The sequence below is a fragment of the Balaenoptera ricei genome, chromosome 11 (assembly GCF_028023285.1).
Source record: "Balaenoptera ricei isolate mBalRic1 chromosome 11, mBalRic1.hap2, whole genome shotgun sequence".
NCBI lineage: Eukaryota > Metazoa > Chordata > Mammalia > Artiodactyla > Balaenopteridae > Balaenoptera > Balaenoptera ricei.
Window position 1 is genome coordinate 41,084,603 of NC_082649.1, and position 22,067 is coordinate 41,106,669.

The 22,067-nt window shown below is 55.2% G+C and overlaps 1 protein-coding gene across 2 annotated transcripts in view; it reads right to left on the reverse strand.

Annotated features, from left to right (window-relative positions):
* Positions 1-21,059, reverse strand: part of ITPR3 (inositol 1,4,5-trisphosphate receptor type 3) — a 67,208-nt gene extending 46,149 nt beyond the window's left edge. For both annotated transcript variants that reach the window (XM_059938911.1, XM_059938910.1), the window contains exons 1-3: positions 20,977-21,059; positions 20,624-20,769; positions 5,985-6,055 (exon numbers count right to left, since the gene is read on the reverse strand). In XM_059938911.1, coding sequence (XP_059794894.1) covers positions 5,985-6,055; positions 20,624-20,769; positions 20,977-21,021 — 262 coding nt within the window. In that variant the 5' untranslated portion in view covers positions 21,022-21,059. The remainder of the gene's footprint in view (positions 1-5,984; positions 6,056-20,623; positions 20,770-20,976) is intronic.
* Between the last annotated feature and the right edge of the window lie 1,008 nt (positions 21,060-22,067).

The window sequence follows — 22,067 nt, forward strand, 5'->3', positions numbered from 1 at the left end:
TAAAGTGTTTGTGGCCCACCCCTATGAGCAATGCACATCTCCATGCTTTTACTCTGCTGTGCTCTTTGCCCAAAGGTGGCCCTGTCCAAAACCCAAGAGGGGCCAGAACCTTCCTTCTCAACAAACTGTGGGGCAGAAGGGCAGAGAGGAGAGAGGGTGAAAGGGTAGCCAGGAGACCGGGCCCACGCAGGACCAGCAGCAGCAAAGGCCAAGAGAAAAGTCTGGGTCCAGGGGGGTGTCCTACCATAAGGACTGTGTGTGCTGGGGGGAATGCACCTGTGGGTGTGGGGGCACAGGGCTGGTGAGGCTTTAGACAAGAGGATATTCCTTTATTAAAGTCAGTTGACATTCCCCGAAACTAAGGTATGCAATACTCCAAAACTCACTACCACTGCATAGAATCATCCGGGGCGGGGGGAGATTTAAAAAATACAAACTCTCAGCTCCCCCATAGATCTTGGTAGGGGGCAAGGCCTGCAGATATGCATCGTGAAAGGCACACCCCACCCCCACCCCCGATCCCAAATGGTTCTGCTGCCCAACCAAGGTTGCAAAGCACTAGCAGGGGATTCCAGACAAGAACAGAGCACAGGGAATAAAGTTATCCAGCCACAATTACACATAAACTCTGTATAAATCATGTAAACATCTGTTTCTAATCTTTAACATTTAGACTCAACTTATGGAACACCAAAGACTCCATTGTGGTTACAGAAAAGAATGCAAAGCTTATTCAGTCTTGATGTAAAACTAAAAGGGCGCATGGTTGGTGGAAGGCAGACGTGAGGCAGAGCACTGCAGGAGTTGACAGGATGAGAAATTAAGGTGTGACTATGATACCTGGGTTAATAAAGGTGATGATGGAGAATCTACAACAGCGACAGCATGCTGCTGGGGGCAGGGGGAGGGGAGAAAGTGGAGGGATGGGCCGAGAGAGAAAGTCTCCTGGAATAAGCAAAACCTGGGGTAGCAAGCAGAAGAAACGATGAAAAGAGTGAATGGCTTTGCTTTCTCTTATTACACTGTTGGACAAGGCACAAGACAAAAGATCAGAGCCACAGATGCCCCCTCCCTTGGACACAGCAATCTCCCCACAGGTCCTTCATTCCAAGAGCACAGCTGCATTTGTACAAAATGACAAGGGACAAGGGTCTTCACCGCACTGTCGGGAATGATAAAGATTAGAAACAGCCCACGTGCCCATCAGAGGGGACTGGTTAAATAAATTACGATGGAGCCACATGAAGGACAGCTATGGAGCTGTGGGGGGGCGGGGTCAGAAACCCTGACACAGGCTGCAATCCGGGTAAACCTTGAAGCCATTATGCTAAGTGACATAAGCCAAAAAGGACAAATAAGGTACGATTCTGCTCATGTGAGGTACTTCAGACTAGTCGGATTCATATAGACGGAAAGTCGGACAGTGGTTGGGGTGAGGGATGGGTTGGGAGTGGGGAGTTATTATTTAATGGATATAGAGCTTCGGTTTTACATGAGGAAAAGCAGCTCTGTGGATGGACGGCGGTGATGGCTGATGAGACTGTGGCTGATGCCACTGACCTGTACACTTAAAAGTGGTTAAGATGGTAAACTTCACGTGGCTATTCACCACAGTTGAAAAAAAATATTTTTGAAATGCTTAAAACTATGTAAACCATAGGAACACTGTTTTCACAGTTGTCCAGGATATGGACAAAAATGAGTTTTTAAATGAAAAAAAGAGAGAGAAAGAGAGTTCAAGATATCTATATACTAATATGGAAAGATCTCCAGTAGGATCTATCCACAGTAAGACTCATAAAGTAAAAACAGCAAAGAATAGAACAGTGCATATAGAATGCTATCCCAGTGTAAGAAAATCGGGGAAGTCTGAACATATGTTTGCAGTTGCATTAAGGACCACAAGGATGCGTAAGAAACTAAAGAAAGTGGTTACCTGGAGGGACAACAGTGGAGATGGGAGAGGGCCGTGGGAGCAGATTCTCGACGGATGTTTGCACAACGTTTTGAGGTGTAACCGGATGAATAAACTACCTAGTCGGATTCTCTCATAGGGTTGTCCCTGGAGACAGGGACAGGAGGTGAGTGAGGGTGGGATGGGATGCTCCCATCTGGATCCTAGAGCCTGTATGTGTATTACTTTTATAAAAAGGAAAAAGAAAAGATGAAGAACAAGATTTTAAGTGGCCCATAAACATATGAAAAGATGTCTCACTAGTAGTCAGAGGAATGCAAAGTAAAACCACAGTGAGATGGCATTTCACACCCAGCGGGCTGGAAGACATTTAAGTGGGACAAAACCAAGTGTAGCCAGGATAGGGGTGCAGCAAGGGCACCCCCACCCCATGCACCCACAGTCTGGCAGGGGTGAACGGGGGCGAGGGGTGGGGGTGAACACTCACAGCCCCCATGGAAGGCGGCAGGGCCGTTCCTAGCAAGACGGGAGAGATGCCTCTCACCCAGGTCACCCTCCCTTGGAACACACGCAAGAAACTCTTGCCCGCAAGCCCAGGGAGACATACGTGTACAGGGTGCTCACTGCAGCATTGCTGGCAATCGCCAAAAACTGCAAATGAGATAAACGTCCATCGACAGGGGAACCAATAAAAGGACTGCAGTTTACTCACTCAGTGGAATATTACATAGCAATTAAACAGATGAACTAGAGCCACGTGGGTCAATACAGATAAGTCTCAGAAACAGTGCAGAGGACTTCCCTGGTGGCACAGTGGTTAAGAATCTGCCTGCCAGTGCAGGGGACACGGGTTCGAGCCCTGGCCCGGGAAGATCCCACATGCCGCGGAGCAACTAAGCCCACGCGCCACAACTACTGAGCCTGTGCTCTAGAGCCCGTGAGCCACAAAATGCTGAGACCATGTGCCACAACTACTGAAGCCCACGTGCCCAGAGACCGTGCTCCACAACAAGAGAAGCCACCGACGAAAAAAGTGCAGAAAGATTTGTACAGAAGGCTACCTTCAACATACAGCATTGGAAAAATGGAAAAGAATACCCTATATAATTCATCATAGAAATATCTCTACGTATTAAAGCAAAAGCATAAAAATAGGCCCCTGAATGAGGCATACCGATTTCTGAGAGTGTCTGCCTCTGCGGACGGGGAAGAGAAAGAGGTCAGGGGAAGACACAGGGGGCTTTGGCTACATGCATAAGATGCTATCTCTTTAAAAAATGAAAAAGACCTGAAATAAACACAGGAAAAAGGATTTGAGAGAGCTCAGTAGTGGGTGCATGGGTGTGTGTTATCTTTCTCCTTAATTTTTCATTTTAGTAGTTGAAGTGGATCTTAATAAAAGTAACAATAAACCGGGCTTAGAAGATGGGCAGGTAGAGCAGAGGCATGAGGCTGGGGGCGGAGGGCACCCAGGGTGCAAGCACAGGGAGGTCCCCTCATCAGCCCCCTCCCCGGCACCTGCTGCCCACTATGTGAGTAAGTGACTGCTACACATTTCGTGGGGTCGCCTTAGCCGGGGGTGTGAGCACTGAGCTTCCCAGGTGGACGGGGAGGTGCGTCCTTCTGCAATGGGTCTCCCGCACCCATGCTGTGGGAGGGGACCTGCCCAGACCCGGCCCGGCCAGGAGAGCAGGACTCTGAGCAGCCATAACCCAAGACCCCTACAACAAAGCGGAGGTCAGGGAGGCTGCACTGGCGTGGGGTGCCCTACACATTGGGGCACTGGCAGCCTGGGCCTCCCAGGGCCCTGCAAACTCTGGAAAAAATTCCCTGAACATGTCGGGGCTTGGGATGGCCTTGGAAGGTGCAGGAGCTGAAACCACAAACAGGGAGCTAATCAGAGGCTGATGGAGGCAGGGCCGGGGCTTCATGGGCTTGGCCGACCCAGCCTGGGGGCCTCCGGGTTCAGCAGGTGAAGGAGGCGCGAGCCGTGCGGGGAGAGAGGGAGACACCACAGTTCCCAGCCAAGGCCGGGCCCACCCCAGGGTGGTCTCAGGACACCCTGGCCATCTCTGATGAGCTCCCACCAAGTTCTAAAATGCCTGCCATGGTCCCCACGCCCTTGCTGGGACCTCCCTCCAGGGCGGGGCTGTTTGCAGGAGAAACATGGAACAATGAGAACCGGGACTCCAGGGTTGGAGGCCAAGCTCAACCTTTCTCTTCTCTGGGCTTCAACCTCAAAGCTGAAGAGGCTGGAGTCTGTGTCTCTTGTCCCAGGTTCTCACGCTCCAACTTACTCGCCAGCCAAGGGGCTGCACAGAGACCTGGCTCTGTCCCAGAAGGTGGGCTCTTCTCAGGTCCACATTGGGCCACAGGGGGTCCAGAGGGGCCTCTGCCCGCCTCACCAAGACACCCAGGCCAGGCCAGGAGCAGGGTGGGTGGGGAGGAGGCTGGAGGCTGAGCCCCTCTGGCATCTCCCGGAGCTGGTGGGGCCCAGCACAGCCTCGGGGACCACGGAACAGCCCCCGACGCTGGGGTGGGCCTTGCTCACGGGCTTTGGGAAAATAAAGAGGAAGAGAAAGGAGGGAGTGGGAGGAGGACAAGAAGTCAAAGGAGCACTTGTTCTGCTAAGTAGCTGTTTTGTTGTCAAAAATTGGCCCCAAACTCTGTCTACCAGAACTCGAGGGCAAATATTCCTCTGCCACACCCACCTCCCTGTCACCACCGATCACGCCACACAGCTGACTGCACACACCGAGACACACCACCCACCTCCTCCTTTCACCCCCGGTCCCCTCCCTGCCCTGGCACAGCCCAGCCTCGGGACCTCAACCACTCTCTTCCGTTCTAAGTTCTTCCCAAGAATTCACCCAAAACCCTCAGCTAGAGCAGATATCAAAGCTCTCCTATTTCTGGCTCCGGGAAGGTGCCAGAGCTGTACCTCCAAGCAGGCAGCCCACACGACCACCCCAAACCCCCATCTTTACCCAGAGCATGGCTAATAAATATGAGGAAAAGCAGCGGGCCTGGTGTGGCTAGAGGGAACAAGGGAGGGGCCAGGGGTAAGGGATGAGGTGAGAGGCAGTGCGGCCAGATGGGGCAGGACAGAGGGGTCTGCAGTGGTGAGGAAGGTCCAGTGCCAGAGGCGGGCCCCACAGAGCCAGGCACGTCCTGACCTAAGACCCCACTCAGAGGCACACGATGGAAGCAGAACAGTAGATGTGGGGCCCCCCTGCAGCCTGGGAGGAGCCCTTCTATCTCCTCCACACTCCGACAGATAGGCAAGGCCCCCAGCAGACAGAGAGCGCCAAGGATGCCACAGGACTGTCTTGAATCCCACTCCCTTCCCTCAACCGCATCCCTCTCGAGGACAATCCCAGCTGATCTCTCCCCAGAGGAGCAGCCACGTGGGCAGCCGAGGTGGCACGGCCTGGCGAGTTCCTGCCTGCTCCCAACCTGCCCACCACGCCCAGGCTCCGTCTGCCTGTCTGTCTCAGCCTCACAAGTAATCACCACAATGACACCTTCCCCTGTGGGGCGCAGTGACAGCAGGATATCATTTCATCCTCACGAGGGCCCCTGGGCCTGTGGGGCGGGGCTGAGGAGCCCACTGACCTCGGAGGACACAGAGAGGGAAGGCACTTGCCTGGGGACCATGGGGTCCAACCCCCTCACCATGCGGCACAGAGAAGGGCTCTCACCCTGGGCCTCCTAACACCTGAGGAGATTCTCTTTTCCTCCCCTGTTCCCTCAGAAAACGCCCAGTCACACAGACAAAGAAAGCCTTGTGGGTGGTGGGGAGGTCTGGGGAGAACGGGCCCCCAGCCAGAAGTGGGTGTGCCCCTGAGAAGTGGGGTGTGGCCCCCGGAAAATGAAGGCAGAGGCCATCCTGCCAAGATGGCATCGTTCAAGCTGATGGGGGTTCCACAGACAGCAGTGCGAGGGGGCTGTGGGCGGCACATTGCCTAACCCGCCCACTGGGCCCCTGGGTTGAATAGGTTCTGTCCGAGGTCCAGGACTCAGCAGCCAGGAGAGGGAGGGGAGTTAGTGGGGGGAGCAGAGGTCTCACCTCGGAACTTCTTAGGAGGGTTGTCCAGGTCCCCAGCCGCGGGCTCCACGACACAGCGGTCATCCACCAACCTGGAGGACAAGGCGGCTGGGTCAGCAGAAGGAAGACACCCACCTCCCCAGGCATCCCTCCCTCAGGGCAGGGGGTTCCAGGGCACCAGGGAGGCCTCCAAAGAAACCTCTCAAGGGATGGAGTGGGAGGCTGGGGTTCGAAGATATAAGCTTTTATATATAGAATGGATAAACAACAAGGTCCTACTGTATAGCACAGAGAACTATATTTAGTATCCTGTGATAAACCATAATGGAAAAGAATATGAAAAAAGAAAGAATGTATATATATGTATAACTGAATCATTTTTCTGTACAGCACAAATTAACATAACATTGTAAATCAACTATACTTCAATTAAAAAAACAGAACAAAAAACAAAGAAACTTCTCCATCACTGACAACCCCCTGCCATCAGGTCATCCCCTTTCCTGGCACCACTGTTAAAAGGCGAGGTCTCCTGGGTGGGGATGGGGGAGACCCCACAAAAAGCTCAGAGACACACCCAGCCCACCCCCGACCCCCCAGCTGGAGCTGTCCCATGGGGATCTGCTGCCAGTCTGGGCTGTCACACACTGCGGATATAACTCCTGTCATAGCCCTGAGACCCTGCCCAGATCTGAAAAGGCAGCAGGTGATGGAGGAAGACGAGAGAAGGGGACCGAGAGACAGAGACACAGAGAGGAAGGGAGAGACAGAAAAGACAGTCAGAAAGATAAACAGGATAAGAAACAGAAGCAGAGAGAGACTAGAGACAGACGAACAGATGAGAGAAGCTTATGAGACACCAAACTACGGGGACAGGCCTCCAGGTCTCAAAGACAGGACAGTGAACCTTGCACCTTCCCGACCTCAGTCAGGTCCATTTCATACTCTCTGCTTTGGTCACCCTTGGGCTTGAAATTCCTCCCTTCCAGCCATGGCTGAGGTTAATCCTGAGTCTCTGGAGGACACCCACTCATCCATCCATCCACCCATTCCTGCATTTAACATTCTTCAATGCCACCCCAGCCTCTAGGACAAAGTGATGATGATGACCCACCATTTCAGGGGCCAACTCTATCTCAGCACTTCACAACCACTTCCTCTGAATTCTCACCAACTTCCCCCAAGGGGCTAGTCATGAGCACCATTTTACAGAGGAGGAAACTGGGTTTGAACATTAAATAATTTGTCTGAAGCCACAGAGCTAATTCCAAAGCCTCCTTCTGCACCTCTCCTCCTTGGATTGGCCAACAAGGCCTTTTGTGATCTGACCTCCACCCACTCCCTAGCTAGCCTCACAGCCTCCTTGCCCCAGCTGTGCTAAACCTCCGGTTGATCCCAAGGTCCCTGGAGCTCTCATCTCTACAGAGGTGGTCCCAGCAGCATGGGGGGGGGGGGGTGGTTTGCTGTGGGGGACCTCTCTGTGACAGGGAGGGGAGGGGAGAGGGCAGCTTGCTGTGAGGACTCACTTGGTCCCCTTCCCCGTCCCCAGACTCTAGCTCAGTCCTTAGCCCTCTCCCCTTCTCCATCAGCACTGACCCTTGGTCATCTCGGCCACAAGCATGGGTTCAAAGCACCACTTATACATTCACTGATGACTCCCACCTCCACCTCTGCCATCCGTCTTCCCCCAAACTCCAGATTCGTAGATCTAATTGCCCATTCCACGTCTCCACTTGGATGTCCACAGGCATCGCAAACTCAGCACGTTACAAGCTGAGCTCCTGCTCTTCTTGAAGTCCTCCCCATCTCAGCTGATCCATCCTCCCAATTGCTTGGGCCAAAAACCTTGGATCTATCCTTGGTCCTCTCTTCCACACGCCCTTCAAACCTAATCTGTGAGGAAACCCTGTGGGCTTTATCTTCAAAATATGTATGGAATCTGACTTTAAAATATGACACAAATGAACCTATCTAAGAAACAAAAACAGACTCACAGATATAGATAACAGACATGGTTGCCAGTGGAGGGGATGGAGGAGGGATGGACTGGGAGTTTGGGATTAGCAGATGCAAACTAGTATATATAGGATGGATAAACAACAAGGTCCTACTGTATAGCACAGGGAACTATATTCAATATCCTGTAATAAACCATAATGGAAAAAAATAGGAAAAAGAATATATATATATAACTGAGTCACTTTATTGTACAGCAGAAATTAACACAACATTGTAAATCAACTATACTTCAATAAAATTTTTTAAAATATATACATATGGTGGGACTTTCCTAGTGGCCCAGTGGTAAAGAGTCCGCCTTACAATGCAGGGGACGCGGACTCGATCCCTGGTCAGGGAACTCAGATCCCACATGCCGCGGGGCAACTAAGCCTGCATGCCACAACTACTGAGCTCACGCGCCTCAACTAGAGAGCCTGTGTGCGACAAACTACAGAGCCCACGAGCCCTGGAGCCTCCACGCCACAACTAGATAGGAGCCCGCACGCCACAACGAGGAGCCCGTGTGCTGCAGCTAGGACCCGATGCAGCCAAAAATTAATTAATTAATTAATTAATTAATTAATTAAATAAGTTTAAAAATTAAAAAAAATATATATGTATGGAATCTGACCTCTTTTCATCATGCTGCCACCACCACCCTGTCCAGGCCCCCACCAGCTCTCACCTGGATGTAACTGCCTCCCCATTAGTCTCCTGGCCCCCCCTCTCATCTCCCTACAGCCTGTTCCCCACTTAGCAGAAAAGGGATCCCTTTAAAAGGTCAGTCAAATCAGGGCAGTTCTCTGCTCAGAACCCTCCAGAACCACCCATCTCAGAGAACCACCCACCCAAGAACTCACAATGGCCTGAAAGACCCCACATGATCTTACCACCTTACCTCTCAGACCTCATCTCCTCCCCCAGCCCCTGGCCCACTCTGCTCCAGCCCACAGCCCTCCTCCAGGCTCCTCAAACATTCCAGGAGATTTGACCCTGGCTTCTCCCTCTGCCTGGAACTCTCTGCCCCAGACACCCTCCTGACTCTCTCTCTCACCTCCTTCAGATCTCACTTCAAATGACCCATTCCCATGGACACCCTCCCTCCCTATCCTTTTAAAAACTGTAAACTGTTCTCTCCCACACTTCTCATCTTCCTCCCTGTTCTCCATATCACCACCCAGCCTGCTACATATTTTATTTATTTTGGTTCCTATCCCCCCCAACCTGAGATGGAAGATTCATGAGGACAGGGATGTGTCTGTTCCGCTTCCTCCTGTATCCTCAGCATCTGGACCCCCTGCCTGGCGCAGAGCGGGCACACACGACATACATATTGAGTCAATTAATCATTTTACTAGCTGCTGTGGGAAGTCCACAAGAAGCAAACGATAAGGTCCCTAAGAGAGTTTAAAATCTCATCGGGAAGACAAGTCACATACTCAGAATGAGTTCATGATATAAGGAATATGCATTGGTGCCAATCTGTGGATTTCACCCAGGGAAGGAAGAGGTCAGAGCTTGGCCAATCAGACAAGGTGTGAAAGAAGAGGCAGAAGCTGTGCAAAACCTTGAATAATTCATAGAATTTCCTGTAAGAGATTAGTGAATCAGATTAGCTGGTTGTCTCTTGGCAAAGCCCTGAGGGGAGGAAACACAGGATGGGTAAGTTTTGGTAGGGGAGGGGAGGAAGCCTCGGCCACGGCCTGGCACCTGGCACTGCTAGGGGTGCTGGACAGCCATAGGGCATCATGGAAGTTGGTGCAACTGAGGAGAGGATGGCGTAGTCCCCACAGCCGCCATCTTGACCAGTGCACAAGGCCCTGTGTAGGCCACCTCCCCAGAGACTCCCTGTCTGAGGAAAACCCATCCTCACCCCAGAACCCTCCATCCCTCCCCTGGGTCACAAGTGCAGGAAAAAGACATGCAAAAGTGGATGCCTGGCGTGCTTTTCCTAATCCCCCTGGCACAAATCTGCCTGGTCATTACGTGGATGTCCTTCTGTCCCCGCCCACTCTGGCACAGCTTCTGAAACCCTGCTGTCTCCAACTCAGCCCCTCCCCAGTGCCCAGTGGTTTACAAAGCAGGGCACTGCTTTGGGAGCTCAAGCTGAAGCCACTTAGAAAAGGGGAGGGACTGGTCAGGAGGGGAGCATGCCCTCCAGGGGGGGAATTTCAAGCAAGGTTGGGAAGGAAACATCCCAGACCTGCAGCCAAGAGGGGACAGGAATGGTAAGAACAGAGAAGCAAGCCACGTGGACGGTTAAAAAAAAAAAAAAAAAAAGGCAGGGGGCTCCCGCAAGGTATCAGGAAAACAAGGTCAGGAAGATGGGACTTTCAGAACTTCCTCCTGGATCCAACATTCCACCCCCTCCCTCCTCCAAGTGTGGGTTCTGGATGAGCAAAATCAACATCCCTGGGAACGTTCTGTACCCCTCCCCTGCAACCTCTAAGGGATGGCACCTCGCCCTCCCCATCATTTCATTTCCTAGCTGTAGCTTAGGGCAGGCCTCCACCAAGTCCACAGGCAAAGAAGGCAGCCAGCAGCAGGATGTTTTAAAGAGTCCCAAAATGTCCCCAAGCGCCCCCTCACAAGCCTCCCCTCCATTCCTCTGAACCTACTCCTTAGGACTGAGGCATCCCAAGAAGGTGCTATTAGGCGGGAGGGGATGGGAGGAGTGTCCCGTGAAGCCATTAACAGATGAGCAGGAAAGCCCTTATCAGACGGGCTGCAAGGGCTGGGACAGCAGACAGGTAAGTTTTGATGGAGGAGGAGCCTCAGAGGGCGCGGCCGGGCCTTCTGTCCCTCTGGGTAGACGGAGCGGCAGTGAGGTGGTCGCCGAGCGCCCCGCCCCCGCCCCTCCGAAACCCCGCCCCGGCCCGCCGAGACCCAGCTGACGCGCGGAGGCCGCAGCGCGCTTTCTGCCCGCCCGGGCCCCGCCCCCGCCGAGAAGCGAAACTCGCCTCCCAGTGTGTGGCCGTCGCCCCAGCCGCGTCGCGGAGGGGATGCGAACGCGGCCTCGCCCCGGCCTGCCTGCAAGCCGCCGCCAAGACTCTGGGCCTGGGCCAGGAGCGCCCGGGGGCGGTGGGAGGCGGGCGCGAGGGGCGGGGCGCGGGACGAGCCACCAGCGCCCGCGCTTTCCTCCCCCGCCGCCCGGGAGCCCGCGGAAGGCGGCTGCGGAGGACCCCTCCCCACCTGGTGGCACCTACATCCCGGGCAGTAGCTCCCCCATTCTCCCTCTTGGTGAGGGTATCTGTGTGGATTGGTGTCCGGCTTGCGATGCGCACCTGGCGCTGTAACCAGAGCCGGGTTCTCCTGGGAGAAGTTGCCGCGTCGCTTCACTGTCCCCCTCCCCTCCTGAGCGCGTCCATCTCCGCCCAAGGTCCAGGGAAGGGCCTACTCCCGCGCCCCGCCAGCCCCCTGATCTCGCTGCCCCCCCCCCTCCACGCCTCTGCACACGCAGAAACCCCCTCCGAGTCCTGCCATCTTCAAGGCCGCGCTTAGGCTCCTGCAGAGCTCCCAGCCTGTTTCCACCACATGAGGCATCGCCCCTTAACTAAAGGCACCCCAGCCAAGATCATCTTAGAAAAACCGACGCTCCGCTGTGCAGAACACTTAATTTATAAATTACACCCGATACCTCATTCCATTCTTACCACAGTCCACTGTGATGTTCACTGAGTTAAAGGGACCACCTGGGCCACACAGCTGGTCAGTTGACGGCACCTATACAATCTAGGTCTCCATCCGTTCAACAAAATCTTACTGCAAAGGGATTATGTGCTGGGTATGGTCCCCACCCTCTGGAAGCTCACGTCCACCATGCTGTGTGCTGTGAGGACAGGAGCCACGTCCTTCACCTGTGCAAACCACCCCCCAACCCCCACCCCCCCAACCCAGTGGACACTCAGGAACCCTGAGGACAGTCTGCTGTAAGCCTTCCATCCATTGGGTGACACAAGATGAGTTTGAGCCTGCACTGTGCAGGGCCCAATAAGGCATCAGTAGAGTGGGCAAGGGGAGGGGGTAGTACGGGTAGGGAGGGTCGGGCAGGAAGCCTGTGGGCAGGCCTGCCCTGGACCCTCTGAGCAGGAGCTGGTGGATATCTCTGCTCTAGAAGGATGTGGAGAAGGGCGCTGTCCCTGAAATGCCCCTGGGGTCTGCACCCCAAGACCTTGGTCTGAAGGAAGAGGGAAAGGCACATGCATCCAGGGGCCTGGCTGGCCCCATTCTGACCAGGGTGGACTTTGAGATCCAGGTGGGAGCCATGGAAAAGGCAGTGGGGTGGGTCAGTGCTGTCCGGAAAGATTAGATAAATAGGAGGAAGAAGGGAGCTAGAAGTGGGGCAAGTGACTATCAGAGGAGCAGCCAAGGGAGGAGGACACCAGACTGGGGAAATCCCAAAGGGTCCCCAGACAGCCCCTCCCTGATCTAGCCTGGAAAAGAGGGTGGAGGGGGAAACTGACGAGCTCAGGTCACACAACAAGTTAAAGAACAGCCAGTTCCAGACCCCAGATCTCCTGACTCCCAGCCCAGGGCACTGGCCACCACCCCACAGATCTAGGCTAGACCCACAGAAGGCCACGCCCAAAGCAGGCACTGTCAGAACACTGGGACTGGCTGGTGGAGGATGGGGGCCTTGGATTCCCCCTCCCCAAATAAAAAGTCACAACCACTAGGTGAGGGTGGGGAGAAATGTTGGGAGAGGAACCCAGGTTCACTGGCTGGGATCACTGGCCCGTCGGAGAAAAGAACTTCACTTCTGCATCCCTGCAAAAACATCCATATACTTGACCTCTACAGGTCTTTCTTTGCCAAGGATCCACTTTGAGTCACCGAAGGGACCAGTATATGGAATTTAAAACAAGCATGGCTCATCCCTTCAGAGAGCTTAAGTCTAGGAAGGACAGTAAGCCACACACTCTGGGAACCCCCAAGAGCCTCTCCAGTGAGGAAGAGAGGCAGCAAAAGTGACTAAACTTGGCCTGACAGAAATAAGGGCCCCTGGCCAGGGCGCAAGCCTTCGGGGCACTGCCTCTGCCCGCAGGCCTGGGTTTCTGGCTCTCAGGACTGGGTGGGCTCTGGCGAGTCCTGGGGTCTCTGTTAGGCCAAGGAGAAGAGGGATGGGGAGCAGGAGACACAAGAGAGAACTGAGAAAAGGCCCAGAAGAGGGGCAACCCTGGGCCACCCAGCCCACCCTTCCCTCACAGGTCGGCCTTGCCCTGCCCAGGCCTCTCTCCTGCTCTCCATCCGGGGACTGGGCTCTCAGCCCTGCAAACCTGACAGAGTAACTGAGGCTGGAGGAGCCTTAGCAGGGCAGCCCTGAAGCCCAGGCCACCCTCCTCCACACCCCTGCAGGGCTCTCTGGGAAACAGAGAAGCAAAGCAGCCCTGATGACTCCAGAAAGTGAGACAAGTCTACAGCCTCCCCCTTATGGGGTGGGGAAGAAAGAGGTGGGGGCTGGGCGTTGCTTTAGATTAAAGGCGACTTAAGAGGCATAAGAATCAAATTAACACGTGGACCTTGAGTAGATCCTAATTTAAAGAAACCAGCGGTCAAGGCTAGACTGAGAACAATAGAGTGTATTGGACTATGGATTGGGCATCAGATGCTATTAGGAAATTACTAATTGGTATGATAACAGCACTGTGGTTACACAGGAACATAGCCTATTTCCTGTAAAATGAAGGATGTAGAGGTGAAAAAAACGCATGTAATCTACCATAAAATACTTCAGCAAAAAAGAAACATAGCAAATATGGCAAAATGTAAACAATGATTAAGTCTAGGTGGTGGGTATGTGGGTGTTCTAAATGGTTCTATTTTTTTTTTTTTTTTTGGGCATACCACGTGGAACGCGGGATCTTAGTTCCCTGACCAAGGATCGAACCCGTGCCCCCTGCATTGGGAATGTGGAGTCTTAACCACTGGACCACCAGGGAAGTCCCTCTCTCTACTTTTATAAATTATATATATGCCTCTGGTTGGTGGTAAGGGGTCAAAGGGACAGCACAGGCCAGAGCTGTAAACACTCGGTGAAGTCCGTTTATCGTCAGCAGCAGCATCTCTGAGACACAGACTTAATTCTGCCTCGCATGACCTCTATCACCCCTGTCACCCATTTCTAGACTCGGACCCCGGAGAGCCGGCTCTCCTGCAGGCTGGAAGAAGCGGGTGATGGCTGGCTGGCTGAGTGATGGGAGAGGGATTTGTGAACCAAATATGCACAGCTGCCCCTGGGCTAAGATTTATGTTCACTGTCTCTCCTGGCTCTGCCCACCTGCCAGCCAAACAAATATGTACCTTTACACACCACTGTGATCATTTTACTCCCCCACTCAATCCCCTGCAAGGAGTCCCTACTGTCTGTCTCCTCAGGTGGGAAGCCCTCTGCAGTGTGTCCTCCCCACCCCCCAGCCCACACCCCAGGCGCACTGTGCTGTCAGCGCCCAGTCTCGTCTCTGCCCTGGTGTGAAGAGTCCTGCAGCCTCCTCTCCGGTGGCGCGCGGGACTCCTGCTGGCTTACGGCCCCCACCTCCACCCCCAGCAAATCGCTTAGCCCCACTAAGCCAGGGGTCCTCCCTGCAGCAGGCTGGCTACAGGCACAACTGCTGGGAACCATTACCACTACTGGGCGTGACCCGCGTGACGCACTTCGGGGAGCTCAGAGCTGACATTCAGAGGCCTGTGATGAACTTACTGGAGATTTGGGCTCTGCTCTCCTCCCCCCTTCCCAGGCCTCCTTCCCACCTCCCTCACAGCCCCCACTTCCAGGCAGGAGCCCCCCAGCTCCACATGGGGTGAAGTGTGGCGAGCAGGCCTCGGGGTAGACTGCAGGAGACGTGTGCTCAGGGGTAACTGAAACCCAGACACCTGCCCGTAAACTGACAGCAGAAAGCTCCTGTGACCCCACCCTAAAATCCAGCACAGCACCCCACCTCCAACCCAAGCCTCCACCCCACAGCCCCACTGGGCCAAGTCAGGGAGCGGAGGGGAGGGGAAGGGAGAGGAGGGGAAGGGACATGGGGTCAGGAACGCAGGGCAGGACAGAGTGTGAGCAAGTGGCTACAGCAGGATTCTTTAAGGCCTAGGAGCTGCATGCAGCCTGGGTCCCTGGAGTCCCTCAGTGGGACCTTGGGGCTGATCCTGTCCTCAGGCAACCCACACACCACCCCTCTCTCTACTTCACCCCCTCCCCACTGCAGCCGCCACGCCCAACCTGGCCCAACCTAGAGGGCAGGGGCTGGTATTACTCCCCACACCCCTAGCACAACACTCTCAAACTCGTGATGTGAAGTGGGCCAGACCCCCCAGGGCGCAGAGTCCCCGTTTCCACCTCCTCCGCCACCAGAGTAATGTGCAGAGTTAGAGCCAGCAAGGTAAAAGCTGTGCCTTGGGAGTTCCCTTGTGGTCCAGAGGTAAGGACTCTGAGCTCTCACTGCTGAGGGCCCAGATTCAATCCATGGTCAGGGAACGATCCCAAAAGCCACGCAGCCACGTGCCGCGGCAGGAAAAATAAATAAATAAATAAAGATGTGCCTTCCCTTTGATCTCAGAATTCCACTTCTGGGAATCTATCCTGAGAGGATAACTGGACAAGTGTTCGGGCATGTATGGACTAGGATGTTCAGGGCAGATTGTTTGGAACAGCAAAAAATTTAGAGACCAGCTGAATGCCCAATACTAGAGTTGCTTAAGTAAATGAAGGTACATCATACCGGGGGATGCTCTGTGACCACAACAGTCGTAGGCTGGCACGCATGGGAAAATACAGCTTAATGTATTCCCCCCGAAAAGACAGAATACAAAGCCAGATGTGCAATGTGATATTGTTTTGTAAATCTTTATTTGCGTGCATAAAAGGCTAGAAAGTCCATATAGAGGCTGTCAATATAATCACAGTGGTATTACAGATAATTTTTATTTTAGTTTTTCAAGTTTTCTCCATGGAGCATATATTATTTTTTAATCAGGAAAAAAATATGTATGGGAATTTCCTGGCAGTCCAGTGGTTAGGACTCGGAGCTTTCATTGCCGGGGCCTGGGTTCAGTCCCTGGTCAGGGAACTAAGATCCCAAAAGCCACAGGGCATGGCCAAAAAAATTTTTTCATTTAAAAAAGAAAAAAGGGGCTTCCCTGGTGGCGCAGTGGTTGAGAATCTGCCTGCCAATGCAGGGGACACGGGTTCGAGCCCTGGTCTGGGAAGATCCCACATGCCGCGGAGCAACTAGGCCCGTGAGCCACAACTACTGAGCCTGCGCGTCTGGAGCCTGTGCTCTGCAACAAAAGAGGCCGCGATAGTGAGAGGCCCGCGCACCGCGATGAAGAGTGGCCCCCACTTGCCGCAACTAGAGAAAGCCCTCGCACAGAAATGAAGACCCAACACAGCCATAAATAAATAAATAAATAAATGTTTAAAAAATAAAAAAAAAAAAAGAAAGAAAAAAATATACATTTTCCAAAAAAACATGAGTTGTATGGATTGGCCTAGTGGAGGCTGAGACCCTGCCTTGGGGCACAGGACAGGGGTAAGTCCAACATCTCATTCCAGTGAAATCACCATTAAGTGAAAGCCAACGGCAGGTCTGAAATCTGCCCATGGAATGTCGTCTGCACGGGAGGGGCAGCGCCCCCTCCTGGAATCACATGAGCCTCAGGGCCTTAAGGCACAAAGGGCCCTTAAAGACCATCTCTCCCAGCTCTCCGCTGTACAGACTGGAACAGGCTGGACTCTGTCTTGGTTACCACTGATTCCCCAGTGACTAGAACAGTGCCTGGCACATAGTAGGTGCTCATTAGATGTTTGTTGAACGACTTAATGAAGTCTGATGAAGGCTAAGAGATGGGCTCTCTGGACCAAGGGGCAGGCAGACCCAACAGCTAGGCTTCCTCACAGCCTGTCAGCCTGAGAGGGCCCTGAGAAGGGACCCCCCGCACCCCACGTACACATTAGAAGCACTGGGGAGCTCTAAAAATCCAAACCTCAGACGCCCACCCCTAGAAATGTTAATACAGTTGGTCTGACATGGGACATGGGAGCTGGAATTTTTTTTAAAGACCCACAGGGAGATTCTCGGGTGCAAACAGAGCACCTTAGAGGACAACCAGGCTGATAGAAACAGACTCTGAGAGGGAGGGCCTTGCCAAAATCACCCATCCAGTTAGTGACAAAGCAGGTCCTGACCCTGGGGACCTGGGACTTCCTCCACGTTTTCTGGGTCCTGACCTCCAATGCCCACCCTCCTGGGGAAGAAGATCCGGCTGGAAGATAGACACGGAATCCCAACGTCACTTCTGACCCTACTCCCTGTGATCACCCAGCCCTGGGTGACACAGGTCCAGAGGCCCTGAGAGCCCCCAAATGGTGCTCCAAGGCCCAGCCATGTGCAGGCAGAGGCAATCTGACAAATCTTGGGAGCTCAACTGCAAGACCCAGTTCACCTGCACTCCCCAGCTTACCCCAGTGGTCTCGGGGCCGCCCCTCTGGGCACTCAAAAGAGACCTTCTAGGAACTGGACATGAGAACCTGAGGGGCCTACCCTGCACACAGGGCCAGTTCCCCACAGCCACTGGCCGGGAGCCATAGTAAATCCTTCACCTGAAGTGGCCCTGACCTGCCGCTGCAGCCCTGGCCTCTGCTGCCTCCCACCCAGAGCGAGGGACAAGGCAGTGTCCCTGGCCATGCTCTCCTCCCAAGAACAGGTGTGGGCCTGCTTTCCCTTCCCGGCTGAGGTCTCAACCTGCTCCAGGATCCACTCCCCAGACCCCTCCCATCCTCCCAACCCAGAGTTAATGTACAATCTTCACCGGGAGCTCTAATTACGCAGGCAGCTCTAATTGGCCTCCTCCACTTGGCTCTGCAGAGCCTGGCTGGAATCTGAAGCTGCCCCAGACTCCCTCCTCCACCAATGTCCCCCATCCTTTCCACCCCCCAGCTGAGCCAGTCCCACTGTCCACCAACGTTGCCCCTGTCCTCATCAAATTCATTTTCTCCAGCCCTTACTGGGCACCTCTTGGGCACCGAGCATTGCGATTGCCTGGGAACTCAGTCAAATCAGCCTCCAGGGTTCGCAGACATGGGCACCAACAGCCAGGATGAAGGCAAAGGGGACCAGAGCTGAGGATGGAGGCAGAAAGATTCTGGTGAGGCTGGAGCAGAGAGAGACTCACATAGAGCAATGCTTCTCTTTAAGGCTCCAAATCCCCTGGGGCTCAAAATGCAGATTCTGATTCAGTAGGACAGGCAGGGGTGTGAGATTCTGTATTTTCTAACAAGCTTCTTGGTGATGCTGATGCTGCTGGACCAAGGACTACACTTTGAGTAGCGATGCCTTATGGTGTTTAGAAACCATTCCTTCACTGAGTCTAGTTCTGAGAAGGTGCCCAGCACAGTGCCTGAGTGGATGAATGGGGTAATTAATCAGTCAATCCTGGCAAAGCTCCCAGTGTTAGAGGGCCCTACAGAGAAACCTTCAACTAATTGTAAAACAACACAATTAACACCCGAGAGGAATGTGTATAAAGCAGTGCGAGGCACAGGGGAAAAGGGGTTAATTCTGCCGGGGTGGGGGAGGGGGGTTGGAGCTCACAAAGGAGGCCACTCTGTACCAGGTCTGAGAGGGTGGGTCAGATTTACTCAGGTGGAGACTGGCTGAAGGGCAGGGGCAACAGGAGCAAAGGTAAAGAGACCGAGACAAGACCGCAAGAGCGCACCAGACCGCAAGAGCGTGGGGAAGGTTCCAGGAATCCCAATCCAGGTGGTGCACCTGGAGTGGCAGGGTCGTGAAGGGGGTGGTGAAAAAAAAAAAAATAGAAAGTGAAGTTGGGGCCAGCACATGTCAGTGCTAGAAGGCCAGGCTGGGAGGGTGGGAGTGCCAGGAGGGTGGGCGCGTATCGGCGGGAAATTGGGAGCTCCTGGAGATGTTCGCACTGGGAAGCGGCCCCTGGAGTAGAAGGGCTCTGGGCGGTCACCAGGCCCTGCCTCAGAATCAAACTGGACTGTAGGAAGCAGCTTCCTGGGGCAGGAAGGGCCAGGGCGGGAGGGAGCTGTGCTAGAAAGCAATAGAGGGAATCCCTAGTGAGGGCATGAGGCCTGTGTGGTCGGCCTTGGTTCTGTTAGATCCTCCCAGGTGCTAAAAAAGCCCCCACAGTGTGCTCAGCCCTGAGCCTGGCACTCAGAGCAACAGAGAAGATGGTCATTTCCCAAAAGCCCCCAGCATTGTTCAGATACCAGGAAGGGGGCCACCGTCTGCCCCTGCATCCCCCCGTCCCCACAGTCTCTTCTCCTTCCCTCAGCGCTATCAGACGTGTTTACTATGTGCTGGGAATGCAGCTCACCCCCATCCTCTGGTAAACTGAGCAAAACAAGTCAGATGTAGCGGGGAGGGGACGCAGGGCTGGGGAGTCCACATCTGAATGGGGAGGGGAATGAGAAGGCCTGGAGGGTGCTGAGATAAGGAGCGCAGGTATTCTGGAATTCCAAGTCAGCATCCATTCCCCGGTGGCTAAGCCAGCCCTCCAACGCTCCCGATCTTTCCCACAGGACTAAAGCTAAACTCCCAACAAGACACCAAGGGAGCCAGGTGACGCCCACCTCCCCAGCTCAGGGTGAGCCAGCCCTGGGCTCAGAGTGCCAAGGCTGTCCTCCAAAGCCCCCAGGGAGGGGGCACCTTGCAGCTGGTTGGCATCCAGATGAGGGTAGGGTCAGCAGAAGAGGGTGGGTTTACCCTAAAATAAAACGGCTGCGTGGGGTGGGGAAGATGAAACGATTTAACACAAGTCCCCAGACCGAAAATGTGACAAAGGTAACAGGCCCTGCCCTGAGGCTGGAGAGGTGGAGAAATCACTCTTACCCCCCATCGCCACCGACTCACTCAACTGCTCTCTGAAGATAAAACCCATTCGCTCTAATTCTTGCCCTGCCCTATGCCAGCTTCAGGCCTGGCTCTCTCCAGGGACTTGAATTGATTCCTTGCTTATCCAGACCCTGGGGGGTGGCGGCCAGAATTAATTAATGTTGGTAAAGCGCTCCAGAGATCCTGGGACCAGGGACCCAGAGGCGCCAGATGAGCTACTCAGGAAATTGACAGGGAGAGGCGGGGAGAAGGGGGCAGCCGGCAGGAACCTGGGACGCCTGGAAGGGGAGGGCTGAGAAGACACTCTTAGTGATGGGGGCGGGGGGGGGGGCGCAGGACAGGAGAGAGCTAGGAGGAAAAGGTGCGACCCTTCAAAGGTGCGACAGGTCTGTTACTAGAGGACTCCGGGCTGAGCCTGCCCACCCCCCCACGGCTCCGCCCCACCCCAGAGTCGGTCACTTCCAGGCCCGGATGCCTTTCCCCAACTAACGCCCCAGCCACCCACCTGCCCCCGCACAGGGACCACCTGCAGAGGAAGTCTCGGCCTCCCCGCCCCTTCTGAAGAAGGGCGAGAGCGCCAGGGTGGAGGCTTCGCGAAGGGGGGCGCCTCCTGACAACTCCGGCTGGGCGCCCGACTTTACCTGGGCAAACATTTCACTTCCTTTCTCTGAAAGAAGGAGGCGAGCCGTTCCCCCGCTCCTTAAAGCTGGGGACGTCCAGGTCCTCTGTCGGCGGGAGGCAGCAGGACGCACGCAACTAGCACCAGGGCCCACCGCGCCCCCGCCTCCGCGAACTCGGCTCACTCACCCCAGAGTGCTGATGAAGCCATTGACGGAGCCCTCGGCGTACAGGGAGACGATGTCCCCGATGTGGAGGAAGCTGGACATCTCGCTCATGGCTGCGGCCCTCCGGGGAGCCTGGGCGGTGGGGGCGCCCAGGGGCGCGCGGCCAGGCTAGGTGCAGAGGGCGGAGATGACCGGGGAGGCCGAGAGGGGCGCGCCCCCACCTCGGAGCCGGGCGCTCGGCGCGGCCGGGGCGGGCTAGCACCCCCCGGGGCGGAAGGCTGCGCGACGCGGCCCGGGAGCCGGTGGTGGCGTCCGGGTGAGGAGGTGCCCGCGTCTCGGCTCACCCGCCGCCCGCCCGGCCCGGCCCGCGCGTACCTGCAGCGTAGCAGAGCAGGAAGTCTGGGGCCGCCACACACACATGTAAATCTCGCCCGGGAGGCGGAGAAGCCACACCCCGCCCCCACCCCTCACCCGGCTGCGGCCCGCCCGCCGGCACCCACGTGCGCCGGCCCTCCTCCCGCGCCCCTAGCGCGTCCCGGCCCGGTCTCCCGGACGCCGAGCCGGCCTCCTGCCCCGCGCGATTCCGAGGGGTCTCGGGGCCCCAGCGGGCTCGCGGGACAGGTTTTCAGTTCCGGCGAGTCCCCAGCCAGACTCGCGGAACCGCCATCCCCAGGAGGCCCAGCCGTAGTTGGGGCTCTCCGCCCTCGAGGTTCCCCGAACTATCTACTCCTCGGCCCTCGGGTCGCCGAGAGCCGTGCAGCAGCCCGCGGAAGGGGGAGTCCAACGACCCCGCGGGCGCTACCTTGAGCCGCGCGCGGAGGACGTGCCTCCGAGCGCCCAGGCCGCGGTCGCCCTGCGGCCACCGCGCCGTCTCCGCGCCCAGCTGAGAGCCGTCTCGCGCCGAGAGGCGCGCTCATTCCTTCGCAGCGCAAATCGGGATTCATTTTTCTCAACGTGAAAAGCCTTTTCATTGCACAACAGAAAGTGCTCGGGCTTGGAGGGGAAATGAAGCAATGGGGTGGGTTTTGTTTTTTTCTCTCCGCATTCCTGTGTACAAAGAGATCCAACTTCCGAATCAGTTCAGCCGCTCCCTCTCCAGGAGTTGGCTCCAAAACTCCCGGCTTCTTCTTTCTTTTCTTTTAAGGGGGGGAGGGGGGCAGGAGTGAAAACTACCTTCGCTAGTTAATTGCGCACCCGAGCGCCAACAAGGACAAGGCCAGTGCCGGCCCCCTGTGAGTGACCCGCTGCGGTGTCGCCGCTGAGCTCTTGCTCACGAAGTCCTGCCCTCAAACGCACGTCCCCAGCTCGCCTACTTTCTGTTCTGTTCCCGGGTGCTTGGGTGTTTGCTTCCTAGTCCTTTATTTTTGCTTCTGGGATAAAGTGCTCACTGCCACCCCCATTCATCACGTTTACTCCCTTCCGACCCCCCACCCCACCCCACCCCACCCTGACTTCCTGGGAAGGGG